Source organism: Hemibagrus wyckioides, linkage group LG20, assembly GCF_019097595.1.
Source record: "Hemibagrus wyckioides isolate EC202008001 linkage group LG20, SWU_Hwy_1.0, whole genome shotgun sequence".
Taxonomy (NCBI): Eukaryota; Metazoa; Chordata; class Actinopteri; order Siluriformes; family Bagridae; genus Hemibagrus; species Hemibagrus wyckioides.
The window spans coordinates 5,586,281-5,608,097 of record NC_080729.1 but is presented as its reverse complement, the minus strand read 5'-3'; the positions used below and the strand labels follow the sequence as shown (position 1 = coordinate 5,608,097).

General features: G+C 39.5%; 1 protein-coding gene across 1 annotated transcript in view; it reads right to left on the bottom strand.

Annotated features, from left to right (window-relative positions):
* Nucleotides 1-21,520, bottom strand: part of ppm1lb (protein phosphatase, Mg2+/Mn2+ dependent, 1Lb) — a 75,691-nt gene extending 54,171 nt beyond the window's left edge. The window contains exon 1 of the mRNA XM_058418346.1: nucleotides 20,732-21,520. Coding sequence (XP_058274329.1) covers nucleotides 20,732-21,121 — 390 coding nt within the window. The 5' untranslated portion in view covers nucleotides 21,122-21,520. The remainder of the gene's footprint in view (nucleotides 1-20,731) is intronic.
* Nucleotides 21,521-21,817: the final 297 nt, after the last annotated feature.

Below are 21,817 nucleotides of genomic sequence, written 5' to 3'. Positions count from 1 at the left end.
TTCATTATAGAATAGCAGCTCTCATTTAAGAAAGACACTTTATATAGTTATACAAAATTACAAGTGACGCCAATCACCAATTTATTCACTGCATGAAGCAGAAATAAGGGTCATTTATAGCTATACGGCGTTGGGAAACGTATTGCAGGTCTGTTTAATACCTTTTGCCGTATGGGAATGATTTTAAACATTATTTAGGTATTAAACTGGTGGGAATTTATACTGCTGTCCGGCATGTACGCATGATTTGTGAGGTGAAAACTGTCTGTTTATACGGTGAAACCAAATTTCCGCACATTTGTAAGGTGAGCAGGAGCTTGGTTTCAAGTTTATTACTTAATTTACTAGTTTTCACCAAACATTTCGCAGTATATATGATAGTATGCTGGGCAAATCTGGGGGGGTGCTGCTGGGGATGTGATAGCTTATTGGTTAAGGAGGTACATTACTGATCAGAAGGTTGTGAGTTTGAATCCCAGGCCCACTAAACTGCTACTGCTGGGCCCCTGGACAAAGCCCTTAACCCTCAGTGAGATAAAATGTAAGTTGTTCTGGATAAGGTCGTCTTCAAATGTAAATCGGTGGTCCCTACTGACAAGCCCCCCTTATTCCCCCCCCTCAAGCAACATCATCTAAAGAGGGTGATTTGTAAAAGCCGAATATGCAAACCGTACAGATTAGTTCAAAGCAAAACGATAGCGCTAGCACACGCGTCTCCCATTACAATCCTTTGTCCTTCCAAATATTAATCCAGGGGACCGGCTGGAAACCGAGCCTGCGCTCATCTCAACAACATGAACGCAAACCAGCTGAAGATACACGCTCGGTTGTAATGAATTCCATGAAGAATCTGAGCACAAACATGTGCCCTGCAGACTCGTCTCTCTCAAACACCCACACAGTCGGGGGAAAAAAAAGAGCCCAGTGTCTCAAAACTATCACAGAACAATGCGGATGCACTGCTATCAATAAAATCCTCGTTATTCCGTTAGTGTCGCTCGCCTTTAGGGTGATTTTTGCACTCAGCCCAAGTGTACGAGAACCCACGATCGACGGCTTTGTCTGAGGATTGAGCACAAATTGTATGCAGTACAAGACATTGTGTTATTTATTTGATTAGTGGAGAAGCATTTCAGTCCAGGCGGCTTGCAAGTATATGAGATTATTTAGCATTATATAATCATTTGCATTTCTTCACTCCTTATTTGTAGCGATCTGAGAAAACCAGTCAGAAAATCACTGGGACTAAAGCAGCCAGAAATGACAAACAAAACAAAATATTTCTTTTTTTCTCTTAATAATACATGTTAGCGTTTGTCAGAGAAAACATTCCCGAAACCAACAAAGGAAATTCTTTTGTTTAGGCTATTTTCTAGCCAGTTCCGTAGCCAAAACATTTGGAAAAGATGTTTTTGTAGACTTGGGTTAGATGGCTAAAAATAAGTGTAGATTTTCACCCTTAATTGTACAAATTTTTTTGCAAATAGAAATAGTATTCAGATACAGAAATTAGTTTTGAATGACTTAAATTTTAAATATAGAACTTGATAGATTTAATGCTAGGTGACTAAAACTAAAGATAACACAAACACACATACAAGATAAATTATATATATATATATATATATATATATATATATATATATATATATATATATATATATATATGAGAATAAGTAGGAATCGATCTTAAATCTTACCTTTAAATGCAATTTTACTTTGGATTATTGCTTGTAATTTATCTTAAAAAGAGAAAATTATTTATTTATAATCTATAAAACAGAAAATGTGCCGTTTTTCCCATCACTATGATACAGGAGATGAACTCACACCTTCAAGTATTCAACCCCAGATGACCTCTTCCACCCTTTAACACTGGACCAAACATACCATTCACTCAAACAAGCTCAGACACAAACATACAGACTTCCACACATGAGGAAAAAACATGTGTCTCTATCTCATTTACCTCTAATAAAGTTTTCAAACTAATTTTATGGCATCATAAATAAAACGGCAGGCTACTCTACATAATCAGGCCTAATGAGAACACACATTATTGCTACAAATGCATTTCTGAAACATGAAGCAAATCCTGAAGGCAGCTCAGAGGTTAGATTTCTGTATTAATTACCAGAAGGTTGCAAGTTCAATTCCCAGCAGTTTTAAGCGGAGAGCCACTGCTTGACCTCAGCTCTGTGCTTGGATTCTTTATAAGCTGTAAATTGCTTTAGAGTTTCGGTAAATTAATAAACCATTATTCGGCTTGTTGGAGATCAGCTGCCTGAATGACAATACGTTTATAAAACACCTGGTACATGTGGTATATATATATTTATACACATATTGTACTTCTGGTTAGATGCTAACTCCATTTTATTGGCCCTGTACTTTAATGGCCTCTGCACAATTGTATTAAACATACATCAAACACATTGTCATATATTTTTAATTTATTCAATTTGATTTATTTGCCTGCTTTTATTTTAGCCGTAGAAATACCCAATATAATTATCTCAAGTTGTTTTGCATTCCACTCTTTCCACAAAAAGGACTCTGTAGCAGATCTTACAAGGTTTTTGTTGTTATGTTTTTTAAAAATGTGAGCACATGAGCTTTGTAATGTATGTAATGTTTTCCTTCTCATGCAAGAAAGACGTATTTACATTGAAAGAGCGTGACGTTGGCTTAAGAAAGAATTTCCCTTTCTCTACATTAACATTTATGGAATTTGGCAGAACACAAAAACAGAAACTTAGAGACACACATACAGACACACAGCCGCATACACACACACACTGAGACACACAGACAGAAACAGACACACAGCCGCATACACAAACACACACAGACAAACAGACACACATACATACAAACAGACACATGCACACACACAAACTGACACACACACAGACAGAAACAGACACACATACATGCACACACAAACACACACTGAGACACACACACAGACAGAAACAGACACACACACACACACACAAACACATACTGACAGACACACACACACACACAGTAAAGTGAGCCAGCCTTGGCAACTCCTCCTCTTAGTGAAGGCATTTCTGCAAGAGTCACAGAAACCTCCTGGGAGCCATGGCAAATTCTAGCCATAAACACTCACAAACACACACACACACACACCAAGCAGATAGAGGCTGACACAATAGGCTCTAAAGGACAGTGAGCGTTTATGGGCCAGTTAAACCACTTGGCAGACCCTCACTTCACCCACCACATCACATATCCCTGCTCTCTCTACATGCCTTATGATCTCTTACAGCACAGCCTGATTGGTCAGAATGTGTCCATTCACTTTCCCTAACAGCAGCTCTGGCTATAGTGCGAATGTAATCTAAATCACAGGTTCACATTAACACACGCCTTCTAATACATTATCGTTTCTATAGCGACGGCTCATTCACAGGGACAATGTGCATACACAATATCTAATATTACATAGTTTGATTAAGGATCCCGAGCAGCAGAACAGGAAGGTGTTGTGGTGTTGTTCTACTGCACTTTCCTCTAGAGGAGTCTCTGTAACATGAAGTTTGTTTTCCAAGTCTTCATGTTGGAGGGTTTTTCATGTTCTGGATTCACAGAAACATCGCAACATAACTAATTTCTTAGAAAACTGACTGGTGAGACTGCATTAAAAGTGACCAAGTGGTTTCATGGACATGACACTGAAGGGTAACGAAGTATGCCAGTGATACAGGAGGAATAAAAAAAACACTGATGGATGTTCTGTTGTTGAAAAATAAACAGCTTAATTATTGATGAACTCAGGAACATGTTTGTCTGGTGGTTTTAATTCTTGCCTCATCCCTCTGGGCTTGAGGGTTTGTTTCCGTTTTTTGTGCTATGTATGAAGTCTCCCTGTTTTCACCAGGTACTCTTGTTTTTCCTCCCTCAGTCCAAAGACATGCATAGTTGGCTGAATGGGCGTTTCTAAATTGTCTATAGTGTTTGAATAGGGGTGCGATTGTGCCCTGCGATGGTTTGGCAATGTCCCCCCAAGGTCCCGGTATATATTCCAGGTTCCCCGAGAGAAGGAAAAGTGGTAGAGAAAATAAATGGACGGAAGATGGTACTTCACTTTGCATCACATCACGCCCTTGATCATTTTCATTTTATTTCGTTAATGTAATCCACTCACTTCCTTTCATTGTTACAGTTTTTAGAAGTGTAAATGGGGAAGTGATGACTCGGTGGTTATGCCTGCGTATTAGCGATCACAAGATCACGATTTCAAGTCCCAGAGTTCCACAGTGCTCGAGCAAAGCACTTAATCCTCAACTGCTCACTTACGTGATTCTACATGCTTGAGCAAAACATTCGGCACATCTTAAACTCCGTGTGATCCTGAAACGTAGGCACATCGAAATGCCTCAAAATATATTTCCCGGCATGCAGCTATGCTTTCGTAACCTAGCGAGATGTCAGACTGTATCCTCTTGTGAAGGTCACTGGAGGCTAACAAGCCGAGAAATGTGAGCTGGTGAATCCAGGCCACTTTGAAAAGAGCTGAAGAGACTTTACTGGGACATTAATGCCACAGGAATGAGGATGTAAACTGGTATGATAGAATGTTTGGGCCTCTCCGTGTTCAGTTTACAGTTCCTTCTTGGTTTGGAATTCTTCGATCCCGTGACTGTTTGAAAGTATGACGGAGAAAAAGGGTGAATTATTTAACAGCTAAGTCTTCTTGCTATATTTGCTAATAAATTTAGACAGGCTTCCTCTGACACACAGAACGGGACTTCAGAAATAGCCCCCTCTCCAGAGTCTACTCAGCGATCTAAAGGAACTCTAAGAAGGTATGTGTTTATACATGGCACATCGTGAACAGTAACATACTCACGTTGCAGAAAACAAGGCAGCCTGCTACACTGCTATATCTGTGACGAGCTAAATCAGTCCCTCGAACCGCAGCACAAAGAACTCACCTAAACGCGAGTCTCGGGTTTACTTTCGGAGAACTGCGTGCAATGTCGTGGCTAAATTCAGCGTTCAAAAGACAGAAATAGAGGCTTTTGGTGGATGTTGGCAAAATAAATTATAATACAGGCGACACTAATTGCTATGTGCTGACTTCGCTCAAAATCCCATTTGGCAAAAATCCTGTTGAGGAGGAAGTGCAGGAAAAAAAAGAGTTCACACTGTGTGGAGAGCGAGTACGAGTACCAGGAAAAAGATTTAACAAATAGGAAATAAAGGGAAACATTTATGAATTCTCTGCTGTTGTTAAAGAACAGATAAAAATCTGTTTATTATTAGGCTTTGTTCAAATGGAGCATCTGCCATGGATGCAAATTTATTTCTCTCTCTATCTCTCAATCAATCTGTCTGCCCATCTATCTATCTATCTATCTATCTATCTATCTATCTATCTATCTATCTATCTATCTATCTATCTATCTATCTATCTATCTATCAGTCTGCCTGTCAGTCTGTCTGTCTATCTATCATCTATCTATTCTGCCTATCTATCAATCTACCGGGCTGTCTATCAATCAAATCAGTCAGTCAGTCTGTCTGTCTGTCTCAATCAACCTATCTGTCTGTCTGTGTCTGTCTGTCTGTGTCTGTCTGTTTATTTGAATGAGTGCATTAATATGAACCTGTGATTTGCCTTTCAGCTATAGAAAGGTAACAGAATTTAAAAGCTCTCCAGTGTAACTGCAATTAAATGTAGAATCCATGATTTTAAGCCATGTTTTGTATTATTTGGCCTTCTACATTTACAGCTTTCAGGTTTCAGTTATAACAGGAGAAAAAATTAATGATGTTGTCCACTAATACATCTGACCAATCAGGATAAACATATACCTTTACTCACCTGTCAATCGTGTAACCTGGCAACTCGGACAGCTCCTTCTCTTAAACAAGGCAACACTAAAAGCTTTATTCGTTCAGATTTTGAGCTTCCACACAGCGAGCATCTGCTAACTTTAACCAAAATCACTTATGAGACTATTAACGGGTGCAAAGGATGCATCCAAGAGATCTGCCCACCTGAGGATCGTACCGTGATACAAAAGAAAGAGAGGGGAATTTAACAGAGCTTTAATAAGGCTCAAAATACTACAAATAATAAATCAAGCCTTAAACACGAAAAGTGTAGAAGTGGTCCAATGGAATAGTCCTGAAGACAGACAGCTTAAAACAAAAATATTTACAAAATTAAATTAAATTAAATTAAATTAAATTAAATTAAATTAAATTAAATTAAATTAAATTAAATTAAATTAAATTAAATTAAAAAAACAGAAAAATCTGTTTTTTTAAAAGTGAACTTTTAACAAGATTTAACAAGCAATGTCAATTTACGTTAAATTTTTATTTTTTTTTAAATGCTAAGAAATTTGAAAATCCAACCAAGCACTACATCCGAATGAATCAGGTAATAAAAATAATGTTAGTCATGATGTTACTTTATTGGAATAATCTAAAGCTAATTTAATATAAAAGTGAAACCATTAGCACTTGAATTAATTAGGCACTCACACCACACTACACTTATTTACTTATATTTTACTGTAGCACTGTCGGGTGTCTTATCTTTTAATGGCTTTACGCCCAATAAAAGCATTATAAAACACTCAAAATAACGATTAATACTTTGTTATTATGTTCTTTTATACACTCCAGTTGTTTTAAAACTTATCCGCCTGTCAGTGGATTTTAAAAAATCTGATGCAGCAGAACCAGGAGTCAAAAGTTCATGAAATGTTTACATCCTGTGGTCTGGATCTATTTAGCTGGGATTGTATTAGTAGCTGTTTTTATTAGACCCATAATAGTTTCAAAAAATAAATAATAATAATAATAATAACTACGCAAGTATGCCCAAATAAAACACAAAGCAAAGGGACATGGGAGCGTGTGGTTTTATATTCCATGCAGCAAATTTTGAAACAATCTTCTGGGAAGCAAATAAAAAGTAAAACCTGAAGAAAATATCAGAAAAGGTCAAAACAACCGTAAAGAAAAGGGAAAAGTTACCTCATAGCCACTGGAGGCTTTTCTTCCTTTCATTTTTTTTCTTGAAACCAAAAAAGAGCATCAACGCCTTTCTGCACAGCCTCATATTCAGAGAGGGAAAATGTCAAAGATTTGCATTTGCCATATAAAAAGCCTCTGGGTGGAGGAGAAAAAAAAAAGTACTTTCGATAAATAGCAAACATAAGTTACCATCAAGTCGTGAAACCGGCGAATTCCTAAGAGGATTGCAGATGTTAGATGAAGAAATTGCCTTCAAATGCACACTGTGTAAGAAAGAAAACACGACAAGGTGCTCTCTTGTAGGAAAAATCATTCAATCAATCAATCAATCAGCGACAAAAAGCATTATTTAACTATTAAACTTAAAGGGTTTTATTCCTCTTACAATTTATATACTTACTGAAGAACAAACTGAGGGCACGAAGCCTTTATTAGCCCCACACATACATTATAGCAAAGTGGAATTCTTTTCTTCACATTTTCCAGCTAAAAAATTGGGGGTCAGAGCACAGGGGCAGCTTTGATACAGCACCCCTGGAGCATAAAGGGTTAAGAGCCTTGCTCAGTTGCCCAACAGTGGAACTTGGTGGTACTGGGGATTGAACCCTGATCCTCTGCTGCTTCTTTGCAAGCCTCAAACGGTAATAATACAAATAATGCAGCTTGTTGTGTTATTCAAGTTCTTGGGAAGACTTTTCAGACACGGAAAATTGAAAGGAAACACTGACCCTGGAGACTCCTTTGAAAAAATGCTAAGTGAAGATGGTCTACTCACAGAAAACATCCCTACATATGGGTTTAACTATAATATCAGCCTTGGATTTACTTCTGACTGTGTTGATCTATCTGTCTCTCTGTCTATCTATCTATCTATCTATCTATCTATCTATCTATCTATCTATCTATCTATCTATCTATCTATCTATCTATCTGTCAGTGTCTATCTATCTGTCTGTCAGTCGATCTTTCCATCTTCCAAATACAGTGAGGGAAAAAATGATTTGATCCCCTGCTGATTTTGTATGTTTGCCCACTGACAAAGAAATGATCAGTCTGAAATTTTAATGGTAGGTGTATTTGAACAGTGAGAGGCAGAATAACAACAAAAAAATCCAGAAAAACACATTTCAGAAAAGTTCTACATTGATTTGCATTTTAATAAGTGAAATACGTATTTGATCCCCTATCAATCAGAAAGATTTCTGGCTCCCAGGTGTCTTTTATACAGGTTATAAGGAGCTGAGATTACAGTAGGAGCACTCTCGGGGAGTGCTCTTAATCTCAGCTCGTTACCTGTATGAAAGACACCGTTCACAGAAGGAAGCAATCAATCAGATTCCAAACTCTCCATCATGGCCAAGACCAAAGAGCTGTCCATGGATGTCAGGGACAAGATTGTAGACCTACACAAGGCTGGAATGAGCTACAAGACCATCGCCAAGCAGCTTGGTGAGAAAGTGACAACAGTTGGTGCGATTATTCCCAAATGGAAGAAACACAAAAGGACTGTCAATCTTCCTCGGTCTGGGGCTCCATGCAAGATCTCACCTCATGGAGTTTCAATGATCATGAGAACGGTGAGGAATCAGCCCAGAATTACACTGGAGGATTTTGTCAATGATCTCAAGGCAGCTGGGACCATAGTCACCAAGAAAACAATTGGTAACACACTACGCCGTGAAAGACTGAAATCCAGTAGCGCCCGCAAGGTCCTCCTGCTAAAGAAAGCACATGTACAGGCTCATCTGAAGTTTGCCAGTGAACATCTGAATGATTCAGAGGAGAACTGGGTGAAAGTGTTATGGTCAAATGAGACCAAAATCCAGCTCTTTGGCATCAACTCAACTCGCCGTGTTTGGAGGAGGAGGAATGCTGCCTATGACCCCAAGAAGACCATCCCCACCGTCAAACATGGAGGTGGAAACATTATGCTTTGGGGTGTATTTCTGCTAAGGGGACAGGATAACTGCACCGCATCAAAGGGACGATGGACGGAGCCATGTACCGTCAAATCTTGAGTGAGAACCTCCTTCCCTCAGCCAGGGCATTGAAAATGGGTCATGGATGGATATTCCAGCCTGACAATGACCCAAAACACACGGCCAAGGCAACAAAGGAGTGGTTCAAAAAGAAGCACATTAAGGTCCTGTAGTGGCCTAGCCAGTCTCCAAACCTTAATCCCATAGAAAATCTGTGGAGGGAGCTGAAGGGTCAGCTGCAAAACCTTAATGACTTGGAGAGGATCTGCAAAGAGGAGTGGGCCTTGAGATGTGAGATGTGTGCAAACCTGGTGGCCAACTACAAGAAATGTCTGACGTCTGTGATTGCCAACAAGGGTTTGCCACCAAGTACTAAGTCACGTTTTGCAAAGGGGTCAAATATTTATTTCACTCAATAAAATGCAAAGTAATGTAGAACTTTTCTGAAATGTGTTTTTCTGGATTTTTTTGTTGTTATTCTGTCTCTCACTATTCAGATAAACCTACCATTAAAATTACAGACTGATCATTTCTTTGTCAGGGGGCAAACATACAAAATCAGCAGGGGATCAAATCATTTTTTTCCCCTCACTGTATCTGTCTGCCTATCTGTCCATGTCTCTGTTTGTGTCTATCTATCTATCTGTCTGTCTATCTATCCATCTACTATCCATCTCTCTGTCTGTCTATCCATTTATCTCTCTGTCTGTGTCTATCTATCTATTAGTCTGTCTGTCCATCTACTATCCATCTCTCTGTCTGTCTATTTCTCTGTCTGTGTCTATCTATCTATCTATCTATCTATCTATCTATCTATCTATCTATCTATCTATCTATCTATCTATCTGTCTGTCTATCTGTCTATTTCACTGTCTGTGTCTACCTATCTATCTGTCTGTCTGTCTATTTCACTGTCTGTGTCTGTCTGTCTATCCATCTATTTGTCTATTTCTCTGTCTGTGTCTATGTATCTATCTATCTATCTATCTATCTATCTATCTATCTATCTATCTATCTATCTATCTATCTCACTGTCTGTGTCTGTCTGTCTGTTTCACTGTCTGTGTCTATCTATCTATCTATCTATCTATCTATCTATCTATCTATCTATCTATCTATCAAACAATCAGTCTGTATGTCTACCCATATCTGTCTGTCTATCAGTCAATCAATCTGTCTGTCTGTCTATTTATTTGAACGAGTGCATTAATACAAACCTGTGATTTGCCTTTCAGCTATAGAAAGGTAACAGATAAAGTTAAAGTTATTTGGGCTTCTAAATTTCTCACATTTTTCGGCTTTAGTGTCTGTGGTGTCCTGGGGGTTATAATGTAATAATAGGATAAAAAAAAAAATTGATGTTGTCCACTACTACATCTGACCAATCAGGATAAACAGATACCTTTACTCACCTGTCAATCATGTAACCTGGCAACTCAGACAGCTCCTTTTACTTCTGACTGTGTTGATTGATTGTCAGAAAGCAAAGTAATCACAGCTTTATCATAAAGAATAAGTCCTTTTATTGCAACCTGTCTGCTGAATTAAATACAGAAATAAACCTCAGGAATGCCATGATGAGTGACGCCGATACTGACTGTAATACACTTCAGTAAAAAACAAACATCTGGAACAGCTATACAAGTCGTGTTACGGTGCAGATACGACATCATCTCAAGGAGTTAACCGGTCATGAAACACACAAACATTCACACAAAATAAATAAAAACAAACCACACCCTGCCCCAACAGTGAGTAAGAACAGCAGGATCCTTCTCTCTGCTGTGTGGTGTCTTAATACAGCACATGTGTTGAATATTTAAACTGGGGCTCTGCATGTTCACGAGTGCCAACTGGCAGTTACATCTGGACGCACACACACACACACACACACCGACATGCACGGGAGCCATGGAGAGCAGCCAAGCAATCCATCAGGTCCTAAAAACAGGTGAAAGGGATTTGGTACACACACACACACACACACCACACACACCACACACACCTAGTGTATCTAGTGTAGAAAAAACAAAGTACATGAATAATGAAGTTTTAAAATGAAAATGGAGGGCTCTACTTTTTCTAAAAGACAATTCTACGCCATTTTTATGAATCGAAGAAACAGCACATGCAGGACAAACAGGAATATCCACCTCACTGGACATGAATTGTGCACTGGAACATAAGACCTTGCATGCAGACAGAGGTGTTTATCTAAAAGCTCTTTCCTACAGAAGAGATAAAAAAAATTAAAAAAATAAATAAATAAATAATCTAAATAATACTTTTATTAATGAATAAAATTTTAGCTAATATATAGACTATTATTTTTGCACATGTTTACAATTGCGTATCAAAAGCAAATGACAATTTTTTTTACAAAAGGTTTGAGCTTCATGTTCCTTTAAAATATATATTTAATTATATAAAAATCATGCTTTAATTATATAGAATTTAATTTATATTTTATTAGGTCAGTAGGAAGAAACTGTGTAAACTTTAATGATAATTATAATAATAGACTTACTCAGACTTTTCTGTGTGTAAACCTGTTCCAAACAAAAAGAGTAACCTGTTCTACTGGCAGGGGCAGGGGCGGGTCTGCATCAAAACAAGATAATTATCATAACGTAGACATTGCTTAATTACACACAACAGCCTTATAACCTGTTGCTGGGTTCGTCAGTTATGTTGCTTACATGCCATTTGTTTTGTGCAGGAAACTACTGGGGAAATTGTAAGCAAATATTTTTCTTTTAAGACATGTATGTAAGGATCGCTGTACTCGTGTTCCAGACACGGGAAAGAAAGAGGACTCGTGTCGTGATGACGTCGCGTGAATGAATTAGAAGTGAATGGAATTATTTTCGAGAGAAATCCCGACTTGTTAAACTTGTTTAAAATGAAGTGGATATTGTGTTGGGAAATTATGCACACACACACACACACACACACACAGACATACACACACAAAATGCACAAACACACATACACTCAGCACACACATGCACAAATGCACACACAAATGCACACATAGACTACACACACAAAATGCACACACACATACACTCAGCACACAAAAATGCACAAACACACACTAATGCACACACAAATGCACACACACAAATGCACACATACACTACACATACAAATGCACAAACACATTCACTTAGCACACACAAATGCACACACACAAATGCACACATACACTACACACACGCACACAAACACACATACCACGCACACAAATGCACAAACGCACACACACAAATGCACAAACAAATGCACATATACACACACACGCACACAAACACACATACCACGCATACAAATGCTCAAACACACACACACATACCATACATACAAATGCACAAACGTGCGCACACACACACAAACGCGCACACAGACACACACAAACGTGCACACACACACACACTGATGCACAAACAAACGTGCACACACACACACAAATGCACATAAACACCACAACCAGCAATGCACAAATGCACACAAACACACTAACCAGACACAAATGCACAAGCAAACCACCCCCCCCCCCACACACACACACAAATGCACAAACAAACCCACACACACACACACACACACACACACTCACACTCCTATAAAAGCCCTCTTTGTGTAGGCTGAGTAAAGGAAAAACCCAGGTGAAGAACACAAGCCTCCCACAGAATCATGAAAGACAACCAAAAGCATATAAACAACTGAACATTAGCTTCTGCATGCTGTTGTTTTGCTCTTCTGCTCATCAGACACGTGAGCTGTTAAGAAAACCCGAGTGTGAAGAAGAAACCGAACGCACATTAGTGAAGCAAAGAAAATAAGCTTAGATTGCTTTACGTGTCCTACCAAAGAACAAAGCCTAATAGCCACGCAGTCATTCGTCTATTTTAGCCATAATATCACCCGTGCAATTACGTGACATTATCCTTCATCATTCTGACATCCTTCCCTCTGCTCTTCTCAGGTGATCTGACATGCCTCTAATGAGCACATATATACGCCTGTGGTGAGCCACGTGAGGAAACAAAGACGCCATATTGGTAAGGTTGTGTATCACAAAGCTAGCTAGCGTAATTCAGCACACCTGAGGTATTAATGTTCCTTACAGCAGACCCTTCAGAACTGTCTTAAAAATTGGGAGACGCTTTCTGTCGAGATGTTTATTTAACATTCTTGGGAGGAGTCTCTAGTCTCTTTAACCATCATATGATTCAACACTTTTCCTCGTCCTTATTTTACTTCTTGTATCGAGCAGAACCAGTCCGTCACCACAAGGTATGGGTTTGTGTCGTATCGTATCGTGAATCAAGGTGCAAAAAAAGAGATAAAAAAGGTTAACTAGCTAGTCTTTAAAATGATAATGCTAATTTATTTTGTAAATTTGTGACAAGCTGTAGTTAGTTATAGCAATAATGATAAGGTGTAGCAGCTGATTTGAAATTTGGGAACAAAAACATGACAAGAACAAGAAATATATGAACTGAGAGGAAAAAGAAAACCCAGAGAAACCAGGATGAGTGCGTATGCCGAGGTTCCAGCGTATTATCCAAAGTATATTACAATCACAACATGTAGTAATATAAATGGCAGTGAGGTTATCATACAAAGGTTAGTGTTTACTGCAAATGAAGAGGTGGCTAAATGACAGAACGGAGAGGAAAAAACATTAAGAGAGCAACGAAGGAGGAGAACTGCCAGTTCAGTGGCGGCGTAACGCTCCATTAGCCTGCAGGTCAGAGCAACCTTGTCCTCCTCATTCCCGAGCCAAGTTGGTGGAACTAATCAAATTGGTCATGATCTGTCACATTCATCATTCGCTCTGTGATACCGCATGCAAGACCTGTGCTTAACGTTCCAATTTGAAAGCATGCTAGCGTTCGCACACTTGAAACAGCATCATGTAAAAAATGGCACTTTTTTTTAAAAAAAAATAACAAAATCACACACAGAGCTTTCAAGCACCACGACTTCGCAGGCACGTTTCGGACAAGTTCCAACAAAAAAGGTGCCAGAGATTAGCAGGAGGCTATAAAAAAAAGAGGCAAGTCAGGGTTAACGGGGCTAAATCGATTCTTCATGCTGACATACGGTCTGAGAATGTCGAGTGTGTGTGTGTGTGTGTGTGTGTGTGTGTACACGTTTAAACTAAGGTAAGTGCCAAGTCAGTGTGACCCTTTGCGATGTCTGGGGCCAACAAAACGCTGAGTAAAGCAGCCTGTACAAATAAACAGCTCAGAGGGGGTTTTGACAGAGGCAGATATATTCCAAAGTCAGTTCACTTAATATTACAAACATTAAATACAATAAAAACTCCATGACTCTGGTGACATTGTACAAAAAACCCTCAGTTCTATGCAAATTAGTCATAAAGCTAATAAAGGGACAAATTCCCCCAAATGACCACCTCAAGTGACTCCTCGGACGGATACTGCTGCTCTGATGTTTCTTCGGTTTTCACTCTAGTTCTGACCACCAATTTACAGTTTTACAATTCAAAAAGTAAATTGATTTTGAACATAATAATTAGATCACAACAAGTTATAAAACAGTCCACTGAGATATCATGGATATTGTATTGTGTTTTTAATCAAAGACACTGCCCATGTGATTGTGGTATCAACGACACTGCCCATTTGACTGTAAAAGACGCTGCCCATTAGTGTCATGCAAGATGCCACCCATTTGAATGTGTCATCGAAGACGCTGCCCATTTGAATGTGCCATCAACGACACAGTCCATGTGATTGTGTCATCAAAGACATCGCCCATTGGATTGTGTCATCAAAGACGCCGCCCATTTGAATGTGTCGTCAAAGACACTGCCCATTTGAATGGGTCATCAAAGACACCGCCCGTTTGTCAGTGCCATCAAAGATACAGGCCATGTGATTATGTCAATAAAGACACCACCCACTGGATTGTGTCATCAAAGCCACCGTCCATGTGATCGTGTCGTGTTCTGTCATACGTCTCGCGCTGCATCATTATATTCGACCGGTTTTCCACAGCGGTGTCATGTGGCCTCTCTAAATCAAGGTGCATGCAAGATGCATCTCAAAACACACGCCTCTAATTACAATCTGATCCCATGCCATTTCAGCTCGGATATAATCAGCACTGTGCAAATTACATTATTTATATGCAAATGGTGAACTTCCTCATGCCATTCAGGGACAATCTGGCGTACACGCACACACACACACACACACACACATACACGAGTAGCTTCAGCAAAATCTTTCATTTGATATTTTCGCCATTCTTGTCTGAATTTAACTTTCCGAAGAGTCGCCAAACAGTCAGAGATCCGGGACGCCTTCCATAGGGTCCAGGAGGTTTGTTCTACTAGAAGCATTCCTGACTCACTACAATGCCAGCAAAATTTGGATTATGGAAACAGTAAGACACACACACTCTCTCTCTCTCTCTCTCTCTCTCTCTCTGCTTCACACATACACCCACACACAACTCATATACATACTAACTAACCAGTGAGCCTAATTCTGTTATGGCCTCAGGCCATTCTGCATCACGTTGCTGATTCTCCATGTAGAAGAAACACACACACACATACACAAAAACGCAAGGCTATTTAAGACGCTGCTTTATGGAAAATGTTTTTGCATAGTTCAAAGCAGCAAAACAGACCCCAAACTGTCGTTCCAGGCGATATCGTCAGAAGAAACTCTTAAGACTGCACTGTCATGGAGTACACTTTTGTACCAAGCTTTTAAAATCCAAACCAAAACGCATTGCATGCTTATAATCCTACAGGACCGGCTGCCAAAGTCAGCCTTCACCTCCGTCATATCATAACCTTCTCTAAAAAATACCATGGGTTCAAGATATCATGGCTATTTAAAAGTGCACAAGTTGATTTGACCAAAGGACAAAATCCTGGTGTATAATGAAAACCAAAAACGGATCAAATCCCTTCATTATACTTTTTTTTTGAAGAAAGAGCAAAAATGCAATTCAACTATTTATCATGTTGTTGTTATAAGCGGACAGAGAAAAGGTTGCTGTGAGGAAAAGTGAGCAAACAGATGCTCCTCAGTTCTGGCCAGAACGCCATGTTCTTCTGTATGTTTGATGGCTGGTGTATAGGATAAGGTTACGAATCTATTAGCAGAGGTAGCAATGCAACTTAATTCTGGAAAAGAGAAAGCTTTTGATAGACGGAAATACATTTTCATTTGTATTTTTTTTTTTTTTTTAAAAAGGTGTCATTCACACAAGTACCATCATCCAGGACATCAGCATCAGATAAAAGGAAACAGAAAGAAAGCATAAAAGAGCTAAGGACAGATGGATGCCGTGATAAGCCTGCAAGGAAATCAACAATAGTTGTACATTTGCATTTATTTATCATGCAGATGCTCTTATGCAAAGCAACTAGCGAGACGAGCCAAGCCGAGACGAGCCGAGCCGAGCTGAGTCGAGCCAAGCCGGGCACTGAGCTCGGATTAAAAGAGCCGACACTGGCGCAAGTTTCTGCCGATTAATCCGAAAGAAATGCAACATGCCGTTGTTACAGGAAATTTTGCTAAACACACACAGGTCGGAGCAAGCGATAGATCGTAAGAAGCGCACTCGCACACATGCACTCGCAAGCAGGGAGAGCTCTGAGTGGTTTCTGGCATCAAGGGAACGAGTATATTCATGCTGAGAAAGGATGAGTGTACGGAAAACATCAGGTTACGCAAGTAGAAATAAAAAAAAATGTAAGTCTAAGAAATACAGCTATGTAGTTAAGCTTTTTTTTTTTTTTTTTTTAATTATTATAAGTCATAATAGTGGAAATAATTACAACTGAGTTATTAAAGGAGAAGTTCACTTCCAGAACAAATATCTACAAATAATTTCATCACCCCCTGGTCATCCAGGATGTTCACGTCTTTCTCTCTTCAGTCGTATAGAAATTATGTTCTTAGAGGGAAACATTTCAGGATTTTAGTGGACTTCTATGGTGCCCACAAGTTCCAAAATACAGTTTAAATGCAGCGTCAAAGAGCTCTAAACGATCCCAGCCCAGGAAGAAGGCTCTTATCTAGCAAAACCATCGGCCATTTTCTTAGAAAAATACAAAAAAATGTATACTTTTTAACCACAAAAGCTCGTCTCGGGATACGCGTCCGCGAGAGTGCGTACTACATGGTCACGCGTGATGTAGGCGGAACTACGGACCCAAAGCGAACGTGCAAAGACCAAGGAAGTGCAAATAAGTCAAACGCTCTTTACAAACAAAAAGCCATAAGGAGAATGTACATGTGTGCTGATATCCAGGTTTTAGAGCAGGAGCGTTATTTCATACGACTTTGCGTCATTCCACATGCAACAACTTCGGAGCGGTCCGGTTCGGAAAAAGAAAGACATCTTGGATGACATTATTTGTAGATTTTTGTTCTGGAATGAACTTCTCCTTTAACTGCTTTGACTGGCTGCTTGGGTTAATCCAAATCTCAACGGCATAAAACCGCGTCAGCTTGAACCCGAATTAACAAGCTCCAATAAATGAGTCCAAATATTATTGTACACATTTTAAATAATGTTCATGGAATAAAGCTGCGCCAAATGGGTCAAGTTTATTTTTCAGTTCAACTGCTGAAGTTTTAAGTTCTGAACATGATATTTGCGATGGGAAAACCAGTGTGATAGTTTAATAGTTGAATTCTGGTGCCAGAGAAAACTTTTTTCCTGCCATAATGTAACTTCTCAACTTGATTCTCGTTAAAAAAAAATGCGTGAAAATTAGTGAAAGAACTTTAACTATCAATAAACAGAACTCACCAAAACTTTCTATTTTTTTTACTCTCTACTAACTTACTGTGTTTGTAAGTCCTCCTGGGAAGCTTGTATTTACGAGCCGGATGACGTAATTACGACGTGTAATTACGACATCGGGTGCATTCAAGTCACTTTGGTTGAAGCACGATGCTGGTTTTTTTTTTAGATTATTATAGTTAACCATTATGTCTAAATGCTAGACCTTAAAAGAAAGGTCTGTAGTAAAAAATATCCAAAAAATCTTACAGTGTGAAAGGTTTTCCCAGGCCACCACACCTACGCTACCAGTCAAAAGTTTGGACACACCTTCTAATTCCATGGTCTTTCCTGATGTTTATTTCTTTCTACATTGTAAAACAATGCTGAAGGCGGCCGAAATCCACAATAATGTCCTTTGAACAGTTGATATTGAGATATGTCTGCTACTGATGCTCTGTAAAGCCTTCATAACGCCTCTAATCTGAGGTGCTGTTAATTGGTGAGTTCTGAGGCTGGTAACTCTAAATGAACTTCTCCTCTGCAGCAGAGGTCAGTTTTGGTCTTGCTTTCCTGGGATGGTCTTCATGTGAGCCAGTTTCATCATGGTGCTTGATGGGTTTTGCAAATGCACTTGACAATACTGTTCTTGCAAGAACTATTCCAGAACACCTGACCTTCGTGTCTTAAAATAACAACTGACTGTTTTTTGTTGTCATTACATATGGATTACTGAAGTCCATGTGTGTTATTTCATAGTTTTGAAATCTCCAGTATTGTTCTAGAATGTAGAAAATAAATCCCTAAACAAAAAACACTGAATTAAAAGGTGTGTCCAAACTTTTGACTGGTAGTGTATATCTCGAGGCATTACAGTGCATAAAGACACACAGGAGTAAGTAACCAACACCGATGTGAGAAATTGCGTCCTCGGTACATTGTGTACAACAGCAGCAGCATTCAAAGTATAATAAAGTCACCAAGGCCAAAGTGTCTGCATCCCAGAACTGATAGTAGCTATTGTCCTCCAATCACAGTCCACTGGGCAAAAGATTACATGAATTAAGTGTTGCACTTCACTGTTAAACACTGTTATCTTTTCTTTAGTCGGCGTGTTTGATGAGGGAAAAGCAAAGCACAAGATCTGAAGCTTGGAGCATGAGAATTCGTAGAGCTGGTTTATTTTCAAAGTGGTGTTAAGGTCATGTCATACTCCACTTCAATGGATATGATGGAAAGGATTTCTATTGTGTTTTTGTTTTTTGTTTTTAAACCATGACTTAATAATACATTCAATACACAAAGCTGTAATATGCAAATAAAACCTACAGAGCAAACATTTAGTCATGTTTTTAAAATATATTCTGCATTTATCATCACCAATCTCACTCATTTGGACATTTATATCAATTAAAAATTGTCAAAATCGATTTGTCAAAAATATCGTCAATATTTAACCATGAATATCGGAGGAATGCTTTTATTGTATTACTATTACACGATAATTACATTTCCATATTTTTTAAAATTTTATTTTATTCATATCTCGCAGACCTATTAGTATTCCTTAAAAGCAGCTAATAAATTGTTCCTAATTTTGAACATTGAGTGCTCTAGTACACACACAAAAAAATAAAGCTTTCTTAAATTTGGCCCTGTGGGGAAATTCTTTCATCCAGGTGGTTCCTCTTTATCACAGAGCACCATGTATACACATGTTCACACACCACTTCAGACCTACTGGCAATTTTCCACCATTTTCCACCACTAATCTGTGTTGTTTTTTTGGGGGTGGAGGGCAAGAAGAAACCAAAGAACCCTGAGGAAACCCATGAGGACAGAGAGCAACCTGAGCACAGGATCAAACCAAGGACCCTGGAGATCAGGCTTTTTAAAGGTTTTATTGAGGATTTTGCACCAGAGAGTTTCTCTAGTGTTAAACCCTTTTGGGAAGCTTCACATTTTTCAAAGAACCATCCAGAAACTCTTTATATCCAAGACTTCAGGGTTTGTAGTATTAGTTGGAACAAACCTGCGAGTCTGTTTTTTTCTGTCAGAGATCTCATTTGGAAGAACGGACTGATAATGACCGGCTAAACTGAGTACATAAAATTTTTTACAACCCGGTAAAAAAAAAAAAACGATTTAACAGAAATTCTCAATTTAATATAGTAGAAATGGCTCACGCCTAAATCTAAGATTAACGACAGGCCATTACACCTGCTTAGATATATTTGACATGAATAAACTCTTTGAATAAAAGAGTACTATATTTGACCATTTTGTCAAAGAAGTACTTTTAGTGGAGACACTATATGGCCAAAAGATTGTGGACACCTGATCATAGCAATCCAGACTTATTCCCCCTGTCGTGGTTCAATAAGCTTCACTCTTCTGGGAAGGATTTCCACTAGATGTTGGAGCATATCTCTGGGGATTTGTGTTCATTTATCTACAATAGCATTAGTAAGATCGGGTATTGATGTTGGGTGACAAGGTCTGGGGTGCAGTTCACCCCAAAAGTGTTGAGTGGGGTCGAGTCAGGCTCAGTCGGGGCTCTGTTTGGGACACTAGACAATCATGTCTTCATGGAGCTTGCTTAGTGCATAGGTGCATTGTCATTTGGAAACAGGTTTGGAGTCCAGTAAAGGGAAATTGTAATTCTACTGCATAAAAAGTATACAAACACAGATACTGAATTGTGGCAACAGTTTGAATCACATGTTGACATGATGATCATTTATCCACGAGTGTATATTTAACCAGGATTACTCCAAGGGTTACGTTACACGTTTAAAGGTAAACCATTAAAATAATGTTTAAAGGCACACCACATTCACGTGTAAAAGGTACACAGTGAATGTGGATAGTGAATATAGGAATAGTTTCCCGAGTCTGTGTGTGTGTGTGTGTGTGTTAGTGAATATACAGATGTAGCCCACCTCTCCACCATGCCCATCGAAAATCCCGAAAATAGACGGGTGGCTCCGGTTGACCGGGTCGGTGAGCACGGAGAAGCGGTCCTCCATGTGATCTCGGCGTCCCTGGATGGCGTACACGGCGGCGCCGGGGCTCTTCAGCTCCCAGCTCTTGGAGAACTCCGCCTGGTCCAGGCCGAACCGCTCGTGCTGCATGATCTCAGCCACTTTGCCCTTGACCATTTTCACGGCGTCGCGGCTCGACTTCACGATGGTCTTCACCTCGTCGGTGTGGAAGAAATAGCTCCATAAAGCCAGGCTCAGGCACAGCAGAAATAACGTCTCCGGTCTTAGTAAGAAATAGCGCATGATCCGGCCCAAAAGAGACAGCAGGGTCATCGTATCTCCTATCATTTATCCAAACGCGCACACGCGAAAAATACAGATCACTGACCTGCTCGAGCTGTTCACGTTTTACCTTCAGCGCGTCTCAGTCCATCCTTGTGGTTGTGCAGAGAAACAAAAACGATTTACACTTTGTTGTTGTTGTTGTTGTTGTTGTTTGCCTAGAAATGGGAGCGCGTCGGGCGCGCATTGGCGCCGGTTCCGCCGGTGAGCAGCCGCAGCCAAGCGCTTTCATTTAAATAGAAATCCGCATTGAAGCGGCGCTCTCTCTTTCCCCATCAGATGGCTCAGAGAATCAGATGGCAGGCAAAGCTCCTTCTTCACACACACATATACACACACACATATACACACACACACACACGCTCACTTCCCCAAAACACACACGAGTGTGTGACGCGCTGTCATAAAAAATAAAAAAAAAACCTCCAGGAGCATGATATAGGCTGCAGGAGCACCTCTGTGGAGTCAGCCCTCCCTCTGGAGGGGCGGGATGTTGCTTGTTTCTAGCCAATTACATAAGTGCGGGGGCGGGGTTAAGAACCAAAACGGGCGGAGATTCGGGTTAGAATGGATTTTAGATCAAATCTGATTACAAATAAATAAATAAACCAGTCATGAAGGGTGTGGGATGTGATGTGTGGTGTTGGTATAAGAGTAAAAAACATCCGTGTTGGTATGATTTTTATTTACCACAAACAAAAT